The 14,331-nt window shown below is 41.7% G+C and overlaps 1 protein-coding gene across 2 annotated transcripts; it reads left to right on the plus strand.

The window, feature by feature from the left end:
- The first annotated feature begins 220 nt into the window (after positions 1 to 220).
- pik3ap1 (phosphoinositide-3-kinase adaptor protein 1) lies at positions 221 to 13,886 on the plus strand. 2 transcript variants are annotated; one of them, XM_031873182.1, is made up of 17 exons: positions 221 to 748; positions 1,518 to 1,943; positions 2,613 to 2,941; positions 3,072 to 3,216; positions 3,334 to 3,476; positions 4,189 to 4,321; positions 4,552 to 4,748; positions 4,850 to 5,027; positions 5,124 to 5,186; positions 5,280 to 5,534; positions 5,631 to 5,687; positions 6,437 to 6,630; positions 6,722 to 6,794; positions 7,004 to 7,171; positions 9,697 to 9,758; positions 10,648 to 10,727; positions 13,085 to 13,886. In XM_031873182.1, exons 1-17 carry the CDS (start codon positions 718 to 720, stop codon positions 13,194 to 13,196), a joined length of 2,646 nt encoding a protein of 881 aa, XP_031729042.1. In that variant the 5' UTR covers positions 221 to 717; the 3' UTR covers positions 13,197 to 13,886. The 2 variants fall into 2 exon arrangements, with proteins under 2 accessions (XP_031729042.1, XP_031729032.1); XM_031873172.1 differs by having other exon boundaries at positions 221 to 1,943.
- Positions 13,887 to 14,331: the final 445 nt, after the last annotated feature.

The following is a 14,331-nucleotide window of genomic DNA, read 5'->3' on the forward strand; positions in this document are numbered from 1 at the left end:
GTCCACCGAAAACATTATATTTCCCACAATTTAAGCTTCTGAATTTTCCAAATGCACTAGTATTATTCAAACGTATTGTTCGGTTCGTAAGCCTCGTACCGAACGGTTTAATACGAATACATCTATTGTTGCACCCCTAGAAACAAATAACCGTAGCTGTGGCGCCATCATGTCGTTATTAGGTGATGTTTCAGCTGCAGGACAGCACTGAAGGCCCAGGTATAAAATGCACGGCCCGCCACTGGGGTGTGTGTGTGTGTGTGTGTGTGTGTGTGTGTGTGTGTGCGCTCGCGCGCGCCGTATTATTGAGAACAGAAAACTAAAGACTTTTGTATTTATCCGTTTTCTGCATCCTTCTTTTTATTCCACAAATACTTGTTTTTTCTATTCTGTCTTATTTATTTTTGCCCTGAATAATCTACAAATTAATAATGAATTGAATCGCAAGACGTGTTGCACGACAGAGCACCATTGTGTTGCAGTTTCTCACTTCTTTAACTATTTCAGGAAGTGGGGCAGTGTCACCAAAATCAGGAAACCGAGTGTTGCTATTAATACAGCTGAGCAAAGGGCTGCAGTACAGCTGGTGAGAGCTAATGTAGCCTCAGTTGAAGGGGACGGGAGCTCTAGTGAACTTTAGAAACCAAAAAAAGGACATATTTGGGCAAACGATGCCTTTTCTGGGGTGATTTTGTGCACTTTTGCGGCTTCGCGACCATGGAGGAACCCCACTCAAGCGTTAGATCAGGTAAATACGACATATCTTCTACAGTGTAACTGTCTTTTTACTCAGTTTCAGGTCGTGAAAATGTCTTATTTTACCCAATATGGATTAGTCTTAAAGAATGTTTTATCTTTTTCTTTGGAAATATGTTTTTATTTCATTGAACTTCCATCAACAACTCTTCTCTGAGCTCATAAAAGTAAAAAGAGGAAGCAAGCGTCTCAGCCTTCCTGTGTGGTTAAATGAATATGAAGGTTATTTTATGGTACGGTCCACTCTCTCAGCCCTGTCACCAGTGGAGAGCTGTGAAGAAGGGGAAATATCCGCGTTGGGTTTCTGTCCCCGTCGTCGTGTACAGCGGTGAACTTGACCTGATGAAACACTGTAATGAGTCAGACTAAATTACTCTGACCGGTGTTGACACAGCATCGTGTTTGCACAACTCCTTGCTGGCTCGCCGCTGGTCTATCAAACACGTCGGACATTCACTCTCCGACCACAGTCACCTTGACATTTCACACACCTGGACAGCTGGTATGTTGTGAAGCATTTCCACAGCAAACATTACCTACTTACCTACTGCAACACGGAGGCCGACACATTTAATACAACATGGCGGGTGTCGTGTCGTTAGCGTAATGTTTGAACTGATTGTGATTCATTTCACGTGGTTAGGCATGAACAGCAGTGTTTAAGGAACTAATGAGTAATATTTTCCAGTTTTATTGCTTTGGTGGGGCAAAGCTGAATGCACGCACTGTACACACTAATCGCGCTATATTCTGCTTTTCAGCTGAACCTGAATCACCTTCAGCGCACGAGCTGTTAATTCTGCACGCAGCCGAGGCAGCGGAATGGGCGACGTACTTGCAGCAGATCTTGAAATCCTCCAGAAAGTTCCGCAAGAGGTCCGTTGTGCTGTACGCGGTCGACCCGGCCGATCAGCTCCTCGGACATGACTTTGACTGTTTCCAGAGCTGCGAGTGCGTCGTGCTGCTCCTCACTGGGGTGATCCTGGACATGCTCTGTGACCCTGAACTGCAGGCGGCGCTCCGGGGTCTCCTTCACCCTCCGCACAGAGTGGTGGCGCTGCTGTGCGGCGTGCCAGAGGACGACGTAACCACGGAGTGCCTCGAGGACTGGCCAAGCTGGAGGAAACTCTACGCCGACGACGAGCCTGCTCTCTACGTTTCCACCATTCTGGAGTCCATCACTGATAGTACGCAGAAACACATCACACTTCTTTTTGTTTTGTTTTGTGCCTTTAAATACGTCACACTTTTGTGGAGTATTTCTGAAGCCTTTTACCCCAACAGGTTACGACTATTTAATTGTTCAGATGAAGCTGATTAGAGGCCCAAAGAGCAAAATTAACCAATTAGAGAGTCGGTTCACCCAACCTATGAAAACACCACATAATCATCTCACTTACCTATTTACTGGTTTATGTGGTCAGGTTTGAGCTGTACTCTGCTCCACTGGAATAAAAGTAAATCCAATGCTATACTGTATCTGGTGATCAAGATCTGACAACAAGAAACATTTGAAAAACACAAATCATCATCATCATCTCGCCTATCCTGGGACAATGTCCTGGTTAATCAGGTTGATCCACAGAACTAGCCGTTTTCAGAGAGAGGGCAGAGGGAATAGTACAGAGGGAACCGATTACTGTGTTCAAACTGCGGTTTACTACTTACCCCCCCCAAGGTGGTGGCAGAAGTTTCAGAGGTGAAACTTCTGCATATAAAACTGAAACTATCAGCAGAGAAAGTAAACTTTCACTCATAATGCTTAAACTGAGCCTTTAGCCCTCGCTGAATAATTAGAGTAAGTGTATTTAGGTGACAATATAAGTAAATCATTTCTTTGTTTTTGTATTGAAAAGGCAGACGAGTGGAGGCCGAACATAAGATCAAAGCTGTAGCTGCGGCAGAGGTGCACATCACAGCAGCCTCTTTGACAGAAGATCCCGCTACTGATGAGACAGGGGTAGTGGTGTCAGACGAGCAGCAAGAACCCGTCCTGGAGGATGGAGAACCCGTCCTGGAGGATGGAGAACCCGTCCTGGAGGATGGAGAACCCGTCCTGGAGGATGGAGAACCCGTCCTGGAGGATGGAGAACCAGCAAGCACACCGAACTCAACAGGCGAGGAACTTAGTACACCCACGCACCTCACCTGTCTCACCGTCCAGCCAAGCAGAGTTCTGTGCGGGGTAAGACTGAAGTGATTACATTACAATTAGTGTTTTATCGTCGGATAGACGATTACGTGCAGAAGTGTGGAAAATAATCTCTAAGAAGCCATATTGATTCCAATTTCCTTTTTTTTTTTTTTTTTTTAAGGAGCGGGAGAAACTTTTTATCATTTTCACGCATAAAGTAGATGATTGGTCGGTACCAGAGGTGGAGTTTTCATTTGGAAATGTAGCTGCAAAAAGGGTCCCAGGCACTGTGGAGAATGACTACACTATAAGTGTTACTGCACCTGGTAAGTGTCTCCAGGAAGTCATTGATCTGAAGCTGTTTGGGGTTTTTTTCAGTGTTGATGGCAACATCTTGAAAACTGCCATCTGAAATGACTGTATTTTCTGTTTCTCCCCCCCAGATATGCCTGCTGGAGTGGTATCACTCACCATGTACTCTGACCAATGCTGCGTCAGCCTGAGGCCGGTTACGTATTACACCAACATGGGGGAAGTCAGTCGGTATCTTGAAGATGCCGCCGATCCTGTTAACTTCATCTGCCAGGTGAGAGCCCCGTGCAGAAACGTTCTCTTTTCATTCCTCATTTGGAGGCGTGTGGCCTATTGTTAACATAGATAACACCTAAACACTTTATTAGGGCAGGAGTTGTGCAGTGTGCAAATACTCTGGCACATGCCCAAGAAATGGAGAGATGCCCTTAAATAAAGGCCAGAAGAAGAAGAAGAAGAACTGCAGCAGCGGAGAAGTTGAGGCACCGTTAAATAAAAAAAGTAAACGTGATATGGCGTTACAGGAAAATGAAAGAGCATCAAAGAGCAGGATGTAAGCCATTCACAAGCTGAACGCACACAGTGTAATCCAAGGGTTTTTATAGGAATCAATGGACCAATAGTGTTTCTTCAGCCCACAACTTTAATAATCCAATCATTGTAAGAACATATAATAATCTAAATGTCATTATGATGATATTTTTGCATTTATTAGGATCTGTATGTTTCCTTGCATTGGGTCAACAATTTAAGGACTCTGAAAACAAGATGTTTTTTTCTTATCTTTGTAAGAGTGCTCTCGACCAGACAGGAGCATAAAATATAAACATACGACTATAACTACGAACAAAATAGGAACAAATTGTGGATACAAACAAAAATAAGAGGAAATTTGTTTTTATGTTGCTTCCTGCACGAGGCCCATTATGATAATTAACTTAACGTTGATAGCTCTCCATGTCATGCGAGTCATTTTGTACTTTCAGGCCTTCAACTTGACGTCCAATGCAACCGAATCACTGGACAACATGCTAACTGACTCGTTGAAATCCATGATGCCCGCAACGGGTCTTCAGGTGTTTGGAATCAGACAGATTGAAGAAGACAATATGACGGCATGTGAGTACATTTCTTCTGATTTAGTCGAGGGCATTCCCCAAATATTTGCCCAAAGTTGGGGGCAGATGTGTCAGGAGAACATATCTGGAAGCATTTGAAAGCATATATCTGACATCGGCGATGTCTGTTTTTGGATGGATCGCTATGAAACCTCGGAGAGTAAAAGCATATTTTAGGAGTCAACCTACAGTCGTAGGGACGGTTTTATCTGACCGCCTTCTGTCCTTCAGATCAGCGTAACGAGGAGCTTCCCACGCTGCTCCACTTCGCTGCTAAGTACGGCCTGAAGAAGCTGACCACCATTCTCCTTCAGTGTCCCGGGGCGCTGCAGGCTTACAGCGTGATGAACAAGTCTGGAGACTACCCGAACACGCTGGCAGAGAAGAGCGGCTTCTTGGATCTCAGACAGTTCATGGACGAATTTGTTGTAAGTCCGGTGATGAGAGCTCATTTCTATGTGGTCTCCAGCGATGTGTCGGATCTTTTCAGTTCACCCTGTGACCGTCTCTCGTGTTCAAACACATCTAGGAGCCAGCAGACATGCTCAAGTCTCACATTGAGGACTCCATCCACACAGAGGAAGGTGCAGAGGTGTACGAGTTGATGACACCTAACTCTCAAGACATGATGATGAAGTACTCGGGTTGCTCGGAGGACATATACGAGTCGATGCTGGTGATTGACCCTGAATGTGCAGAGGACCTATGTAAGATGAACATGATTTTATTTGTTGGTACTAACAATTATGACGTTTACAAAAACATATGGTTAAACAATTGCAGCTTCTTTTTTTTTTTTTCAGATGAGGTGATGATCGCAGTAGACAAGAACCCAGAGGAAGCTATGCTGAGGAAGTTCTTCCAAGGTATAGGTTTGAAGTAATGACCTTAAATAGCAGCATTTATAATATGGTATAGTGTATATAATGTAGTGTGGGTAAATGTGCTGTTTCCTTCAGCAAAACCACCTGCCAGTGTCAACCAGGACAACACTGACCACCTTATAAGTGAGGAAGAGGAAAAGGGAAGTCATACTGACTTTGATGAAATTGAAGAAGAGGAGGATCCATACAACCTCTGCCCAGAGGATATCTATGATACAGTGGATGCAAACGGCAGCTTCAACCCATTAATCCTGAACCGCCCACCGGCCCCCATCCCCAGACCCGAGTCCATGGCGGATCTTGAAAAGCCTCAGACCTACATCTCCAGAGGTATCGAGCCGTCTCTTTTGTCTTTCCCCCAAAATCACATCAGATTTCATAAAGTCGCTCTCCGAGCAAAAGTAGATAACTTCATATTTCTGACAGTATTCTCAGATAAAGCTGCGTCCCAGAGTACAGCGATGGAAGCGGGATGTCCTGCAGGTAAAGCACAGTTTGAGAATCCTTCTTTTTTTGGTTATAATCTCATTGGTTGCATAAGACCTCAGCATGGTAAGAGCCAAATATAAATCTATTGATGTTGTAACGTACTACCAAAGGTTAGTAGAACAGGCCTTGCACTTTACTTTACTAAGCTTTAGGCTTAAGTTCATTCTCTAGTAAACGTTACCCAAGACTCCTAGCAATTCCAATGTTACAATGTCAGAGTATGTATGAAAAACACAATCCTTACACCTTAACTCCAATCAGTGTTGGAATGTCACTAAGTACATTTACTCAAGTACTGTACTTAAGTACAACTTTGAGGTACTTGTGCTTTACTTGAGAATATCCACTTCATGCTACTTTATACTTCTACTCCACTATATTTGTCACAACAGCTTTAGTTAACAGTTACTTTGCAGATTTAGATTATTAATGGGAAATATAAATCAACTAATAAATCCTGATATGTTTTTACATTGTAAACTATGCAGCAGTATATAAAGTAATGTAGATTAATCCAACCTTCACCAGCTGCAACATTACAGTGAAGAGCACATCAATGCATCACTAATTATAATCCAGTAATATCATATATATAATTCTGATATACTGTTATTGTTTAATGTTGGTATTTTCAGTACATTTTGATGCCTTTTGTTTTTTTCTCAACATTGTTTTCTTTGTAGTGTAAAAGTGTAAAATGTCCTCTGCTTTTGTTAAAATGTCGACCTTTTGCACCCATCCAGCTCAGCCTGCGGCGGCCCCCCTCTCTCCTACCTATGACCCCTATGCTGGGATGAAGACCCCTGGACAGAGACAGCTCATATCTCTGCAGGAGAGGGTGAAGGTGGGGGAAATTACCGTGGATGAGGCCGTCCAAGAGTTCAAGACCTGGCAGTTTGACCATGAGCGGAGATCGAGCTCCATACGCTATCAGCAGGTAGATCAACTGTACGCACTTTGTGGTCGGTCAGGTGCTGATCGGTGCTCATAAAGGGATCTGACGTGTGTGCTGCTTTGTTGTTTTTCAGGAAAATCTGAAGCGATTACGAGATAGCATCACCAGACGCCACAAAGAGAGAGAGAAGGCCGGAAAGGAGCTCGGTAGAATAATTTGACTATTATTTGAATATTTATTTTATTCAGTATGAATCAAATGGCTCAGATGTAATATAAAGCTCCACAATGAACTGACTATAAGCGTATTTTACGGTTATAAAATGATTAATAAATGATCAGCACACAGCTGAAAATCACATCCGGCTGTTTTGAAATAAAAATGCTGACATTGGATGTGGTCTCTCCCCTCTTAGATTATGAGATAAGTGCTCCACTGCAGAGGAACCTATACTGGGGCCCCAATGTGACGTTAGAGTGTTCTCTGTACAAGTCGACACCCAGAATGGTGGCTCCTCTTCCTCCGGTGCCTCAGAGTATCCAGCGAGGCAGCTGGAAGACAGGAAGCACGTCCAGCACGTCCAGTGAGTCCCAACTCTGTTTTTCTGTTTGTTTGTTTTGTTTGTTTATTTGTGGGTCAGAAGTGTAACTGAATACAGTTCACAAAGTCTTCGTCAGAAGCACTTCTGATGAGTGCCTTGTACCTGTTTCAATTAGTTGGATATTTGAAAGAAGTACAAGTTAGAAATAGCTAACGTAAAGCTAAGGTAAAAAGTTTTATACATGACAGAATGCACCAATATGCACCAACAAAAAACAATTCCCCTCAGTGACTTGATGCTTCTGGCACTCGTCACCTCACAACCACGAGACAGAAATAAAACAAAGGTTCAGTCAAATTAGTTTTTAACCAGCACCCATGTGCAACACTGTGTTTGTGGTCAGAACTGTATCTAAATGATAAGGACCTAAGTGTAGGTTCTCAGCTCTTGACATGGGTTACAATTAACAGTAGGTTCATTGGCTCGCGTTCCGCCCCCAAACTGTTAGCCGTACATTGTTAGCAACAGGTGCTGAGGTTAGCTTGACGTGCGGATTGGCAATATGAAATGTTGAGCTGAAAGAACCCGGTCAGCTACCACAGCAACAGAGAGAGAGTTCATCTACAAAGATGTAGATGAAGCCTCATGAAGCATTGAAGCTTTCCAGAAAATTGGATCCCCAAAGGGTTCATTTTGAGGCTTCATGTGCTCACAAAGCCACCTGTTGGTCAACGAGCGATACAAACCTGGATACGAGCTTCACGGAAAACTTCCTGGATTACTTGACACGCGATCGTCACTACCGTCACCAGTAAGACGAGGATGGTGTGTCCGTGTCCAATTGTATTTGTACAGGCCAATATCACACATTTGCCTCAAGGGCTTTACAATCTTCATTTAAAATGTTCAATTTGACAACATAAGAGATGTTTTTTTTCAGTTTTATATTCTATTGTGACCTGTTGCCTTGTGGGAAAGTGTTGTTTAGTTTTGGTGTAAAACAGAAGTGTTTCTTATTTTTACAATGAAAATAGTTATAATTATAAAAAGTACAGAAATGTATTGTTTTTGTTCAAAAAACTGCTCGACAGTTAAAATATGTCCAAGCTGTTTTATTTTGTACTTCAAAATTGCTGTTTATTACACAGCCCATAATGTAATGTCTCACTAGTTTGTGCTTAAAACAAACGTAAAGATTTACAGCAGTCATACCGTCGCTAAAGAAACTCAGAAAGGCAGGAGGTGAAAATAATACTCGCATGGTGGTACGATTGAAGGCAGTCGTGATAACTGCAGCTGTTAGAGCTTTTTGGTGCAAATGCTTGTATTTTCCTCTTTTTTCATTTTCAACTTGGGCAGCGGGGGGGGGAATCCTTTAAGTTAAAGCCAGTGGAATAATCCAGAACTAGATAAATACTGGACTGAACGGACTTGACTCAACAATGTTTTTTACTTGTTATTCCCGTGTTCTCTGTGCCCCTCGGGCTCCCAGAACGCAAAGCTTTTGCCTGAATGAAACTTAAATAGCCGTGATGATTGCGGCCATCTCAGTACTTGTGAGAGATGTGAATGTTTTGGTTTGGCTCCCTTACATTTTCATGTTCACACCTTTTCTCAAAACCTTGTTTCACAACCCTAAACAAGCTGTTGCTTCCTCATTCTGTTTTATTACAGTGTGACGCACAGTATTGCAGGTATCTGTAGGCTATGACATTTTTGAAGCAGCCTAACGTCATCACCATTCCTTCTCTGACTGTCTTCCCCACCATCCTGATGCGATACGGGTTTCCTCACAGTACTGGGAAACTACACGCTCTCAAACAACTTTGAAGAAAGGCGTTGCCCTCTGATCTTGACAGATGTCTTGACAACAACAAGTCCTGCTCTGATGGTGCCCTAAAGATGTATTTGAGATTTTAAGACCTGTTAACACTCCCTTTATGAATACCATTTAGAATGGGAGAAAGAACAGAGGATACAAATGGGCATTTAGTCTGGAGGAGATTTGCTCTTATTCTGTTCATTCTCAACATTGTCTCAGATTAAAGTCATGCATTGACTCACTTATTCAAATGGCCAATTACACAACAGACTTCCTGAGAACCCTCCAGAGAGCAAATCTGCCCTTTGATAGAAATCTGCTCTTAAATGTTAAAATGTCCCTGAAACACTTACATTGGCCCATATTGCAGTTTTAATGTTTGAGTATCATGTTTTTTTTTTATGGAAAACTTGCTTCAAACTAAAAGAAAAATTATCAAAAATAAATATGCTTTGAAATGCACCCATATGTTGACAAAGTTTGAGGAATTAGCTGACAGCCCCCTGATTCTCATTCTCTCAGAGTTAGTCTGCCTGCTCTCTGTTTAATCTCCCCGATTCGCACATGTCTGCAGACATGTTACACAACTGTAACACCTTTGTTGTGAGACTCAAACAGGTATTCATATCCACATTTGGTGAAGTGGTCATACAGCATCTTTCACCACAAGCACTGACCTCGTTGAAACTCGAAATCATGTGTTTTCTTACCACATTAAAGCCATTTTTTATTCTTGTTACATCAGGTACTGAGAGCAACAGACTCAGCACCTTCAGCTACAGCAGCGGGACAGAGCCTGACTTTGAGGTGAGCCTGAATCAGCAACAAGAGCATTTTATTAGTGCACATGGAAACAACTATCTTGTAGTTTAAAAGTTATTAAAAGTTATTAAAAGACTCACTCTGCAAGACCCAAGTTTTTTTCTTTCTTGTGAAATCTTTTGAGCTTGGCATGCACAGCTCAGTGGTTTCTCAGAAGTCACCAGCGTGCAATAAGAACTGTGGGTTTTTTTTCTGACGATTTCAATTTTGACTCTATTTTAAACCCCCAACTCTTATCGCACGAGTCTTTTATCTGTTGTCGTTGGATAGGCTGGCAACCAACACATATTTTCTTTATTCATTCATCTTTCATATTGTTTTGATAAAAATATCATCAAAATGTCTTTAAACTAATAATGGTGATAATACCCAATGATTTTCTGTTGACTGTCACACAAGATATAGTATGGAAAATACTTTGTCGTCTACTTTTCGAGTCCAAAAATCTGAATTTATTCTTTGGTTTGCATGTGCAAAATCTGCTATTAAAAAGGGTATTTTGACTCACATCATGTGACATCCAGACAGGACAGATTCAAACTCATTTACATAAAAAGCCTACATTAGAAGAAGCAGCTGGTACTCGATGGTGAGGACATGGTTCAGTAAATGTGTGCTGAGGTAGCAAGCTGGCTTCAAAAAAGTGTCTGTTCTCACTAATTCACATATTTTATGGCAACAGGGACAAACGGTTTCCAACAGACTTTGATCACCAGCGCAGCTCAAACTCGCGGCCCTTTGCCGAGTGTCATCCCCCCTTCTCCATTGATCCAGTAATTGATTAATCGGCTAATTGTTTCAGCTTTAAAGTGGAATTGTCGTGGAAGATTGGTCTTATCAAAATGTGGGGTTTTTTTTGTGTTTTTTTCAAAAGGACATGATAGATGCCCCTCCTCCACGTCCTCCACGGCCGTCTGTTGCTTCACCCAGGATTCCTCCACGGGTCCCAGAAAGGTCAGTCTGAAGACCAGTGGTTGAGTTTACTGACATTGCAATGCAGACCAGTATCGAACAATATAGTTCGATACAATTGTATATAAAACAATACGATGTAGCAAATATATTGTATTGCAACGTGTCAGTGCTGCAGGGATGGCGTGTTTTTGTACGCCATTCATTTTAACATTAACATCTCACTGGTTCCCTTGACAAAAGTGTTGGATATTGCAAAATATACGCTCTGTGGCAAACAAACTTTTATGACACCTATACATTTTAGTTCTGTAAGATACTCCTCACAAATGAATGCAATCGGCAGGAGTAAACAGCTAACGTTGCTGACTCATTGCTGGGTTTCAGGACTCATTCCTGCAGAAATCTCAAGCAATTCTACTAGAAGTGTAAGAGTGAAGGTGTGACAGAAACAAACAGAGAGACCAATATCGAATCTACAGGCAGCATTTACAATAAATGATAAAGAGGAAACGCTCACCCACCAGTGATTCACAACTGTGCATTAGGCAGGAAGCCATATGTGAGAAAGCGATAAAGCCATTGATGTTCATGCTGTGAAAAGATATAATTATCTACACAGGCGAGAGAGCACACACTGACAACATTTGAAAACGAAAGCTCACATCAAAGTGACGCTAAAAGTGGTTTGATTGTTAACTATAACTGAATCCCTGTGACTTTCTCTGGAACAAACTCTCGAGTCTGGTGATCTTAAATGATAGAGGTGTTAGTATCTCTTTACAAAGTGTAATAAATGTGTGTACTGCAGCAAACTAGGTATAAACTCTGATACACTTTTAGTTTGTTCACACATTATATTTATCATGTTATAATGTACTATATATATACTTCACATGCTTGTGAACAGTAAGTAAATCTATCGTCACTAAGTAATGCTTCTCAAATAAATGTAAGGGTGATAATAATGACAAAAGAACTGAGCAAACACCTGCAGTACACCACGGCAAGAAGGTTTGAGAGGCTGCAAATAGCGTGGGAAAATCCGCCCGAGTGCCTTTAATTCTTGCTAATTCCGCGGCACAGTGGGATCTTATTGAGAGCTGTGTTTTACCTTTTCATGCGCGAAAGGAGATTCAAATAACCGGCTCAGTACACTGCCCTAAAAAAGGCAAAATGCTAAAATTAGATCTTTAGTCCACATGATTGACTTGAAGACCAGAATGGGACTGTTAGACAGTTATTATGCCATAGAAATGTATAATATCTGTGCAAATGGTATTTGAAGATGTTCAGTTTCTACAAAAAAGAGCTGAAAACTAAAAAAACACAGTTACGGATCCCCACCGTCCCACCTGGCCGGTCCACAGTTTGGACGGTTCCCCACCTGGGGACCGGCCGCAGGCCGCGGTTGTGGAGCTTCGTTTCCCTGCGAACGTGTTCGTTGATTTGTAGATCCACTCGGATTTCTCCAAAAGTTTTCAAAAGCCAGGAACACGTTCATAAAAATAAATAAACTACACCAAGCAAAACCCTAAAAATGTTATAATTTCTTCCATATCTTTCAATTTGGACTCTTACTACTCCAACTAACTTCTGCCATCTTCCTTAAATTTCACATTAGTCACGCGCTGGCCCACTGACCAATCACGGCGCACGTTAATGCTGACGTACTTAGCAGGCTACCTCGGTGCCAAAGGCACTTCAAAGAATACGCCCAACATGTCAAACTAAAGATCTGATTGGTTGAAGACTATGACAATCAACAATAACTTCCCCATTTACTTTAAACTGCAAAGGCTCTCTAGCGGACCTTGGGCCTCTCTTTTTACATAGAGACATAGGGGCTGAATCTGATTGGATAAAAGCTCTCCTTAAAACAAGCTGTGCTGGAAGCAGAGCAACAGAGGAAGACAGGAGCTGTGCAATGAGAAAATAAGCTAATGGGAAAATAAATTATAATACATGTAGTGTATTTGTGAAAAATTATTAAATTATAAACTAGCTATTACTTTGTGGTTCTGTTTAGGCCAGCAGAGAAGGCTTAGCTGACGGCCCACCACTGGGTTTCAGTTCAAACTCTCAGATTTGTTCAAATGGATGTGAAAACTGAAAGAACGCATTTCGTTTGTGGAGACGTTGCTCTTCCTCTCGTAACATCGAAGAAAGACCGAGTATCTGCATTTTTAGGCATTGTGTAGGTTCTAATTCGGTGTAATTTGGATGTAACAATAGTTTTGAAGTGTGTGTGTGGGTGTGGGTGTAGGTGTAGGTGTGTGTGTGTGTGTGTCTTTTTTAAAAGGATAATCAGGAATTGGAAGTCACAGTTGACCCACCCTTTACTGTATATCTACGACTGCACCAGAGTCGATGACCTTACAGCGCTCTGTTTCTCGTAGGGTTTCGGAGACGCATGAGCGCTACATATCCTGCCCGACTCGAGCACTTCCCCAAAGACCCACCCAGAGACACACAAATGCAGCCCCTCCCGTACCTCGACGCCTGCGCTGATCGACACATGGCTGCTGCTGCTGGGTTTAGTTTCTAAAGTTATGATTATTTTAAGAGGGATGGAGGAGTCAGCGAGACGGTGTGTTCCTCTGTAAACAACCATCAGGATATGCATCCATACATTGCTTTTATAAATTGTTATGCATCTTTCTGTGTGTGTGTGTGTGGGTGTGGGTGGGGGGGGGCAGGGCGGCTGAGTGTGATATTCAGTGTTGTGGTATGTTTTTACTGTAAAAAAAAACAATGCTTTACCTCTACAAACCATGGGACATTTAAAGATTTTACTGTTGAAAATTTAAGTTTAATGTGTTGGAGAAAAGGGGAAATAATTGGTTTGGTAATTGAAATCTTAATTATGATATTTAAATATAGTTGGTAGTGGGTGTCCTGTTCACTGAGCCAATGATGTTCAGTTCACCAGAAACAAAATAATATTCCTTTTTATAATTATGCCAGTACTTAATTACATGTTGATTTGACATTATATTGTACTTATTTTACCTCAAATGATGTCACCGTTATGCTTCTTAAATAACTTACAGTTTGGTTGTGATATTTGTATAGCTTTCTAAACTTGGAGAATTCATACATGGATGATAAAATAACCTTTAGGAGGTCAGTTTTGTTGTACATCAGACTTTTTCTAACTTCTGAATTTCATCATGAAATATAAAAAATGTGTTCCTTTTATACAGTTGAATGTGTTCTTTTAATTGGCTCCTTTGCAACCAGTATTGTGTTTTTTCTCATGCAGTGTGATGTTTGGTCACTTGATGGCGCTCCATATCCTCTTTTTGGATTCCACGAACATTTAACATGTATGTGAAAACTTTTATCCAAGTCGATTTGTAAGCACACAGCGATTTAATGAAATTTCAAATGACTTCACGGCTATGAATATGAATGACTCCTCCTGGCTGCAAAATGTGTCCCCTCTAAAGCTCTGGGAGGAGAGACACATGTATAAAGTGTGAGAGAGCGTTGCCAGCTGGGACTTCCGGTCAAAACTTTCAAAGTAAAACCACCGATAAATGCACAGTATCATAGTGAAACAGTAAAAGTATGCTTTAAATTAAAGGGTGTGTTATTCATTCAATCATTCACTGTATAGATTTGTGATTCATAACCCAATGCA

The sequence above is a fragment of the Anarrhichthys ocellatus genome, unplaced genomic scaffold (genome assembly GCF_004355925.1).
Source record: "Anarrhichthys ocellatus isolate YVR2014 unplaced genomic scaffold, GSC_Weel_1.0 scaffold3, whole genome shotgun sequence".
NCBI lineage: Eukaryota > Metazoa > Chordata > Actinopteri > Perciformes > Anarhichadidae > Anarrhichthys > Anarrhichthys ocellatus.

Coding starts and splice junctions, on each gene's coding strand:
- pik3ap1 (XM_031873172.1), top strand. CDS start 1,427: ATGAGTAATATTTTCCAGTTTTATTGCTTTGGTGGGGCAAAGCTGAAT. Junction 5,187..5,279: donor GCTGAGGAAGTTCTTCCAAG/GTATAGGTTTGA, acceptor TGTTTCCTTCAG/CAAAACCACCTGCCAGTGTC. Junction 6,631..6,721: donor GCTCCATACGCTATCAGCAG/GTAGATCAACTG, acceptor GTTGTTTTTCAG/GAAAATCTGAAGCGATTACG.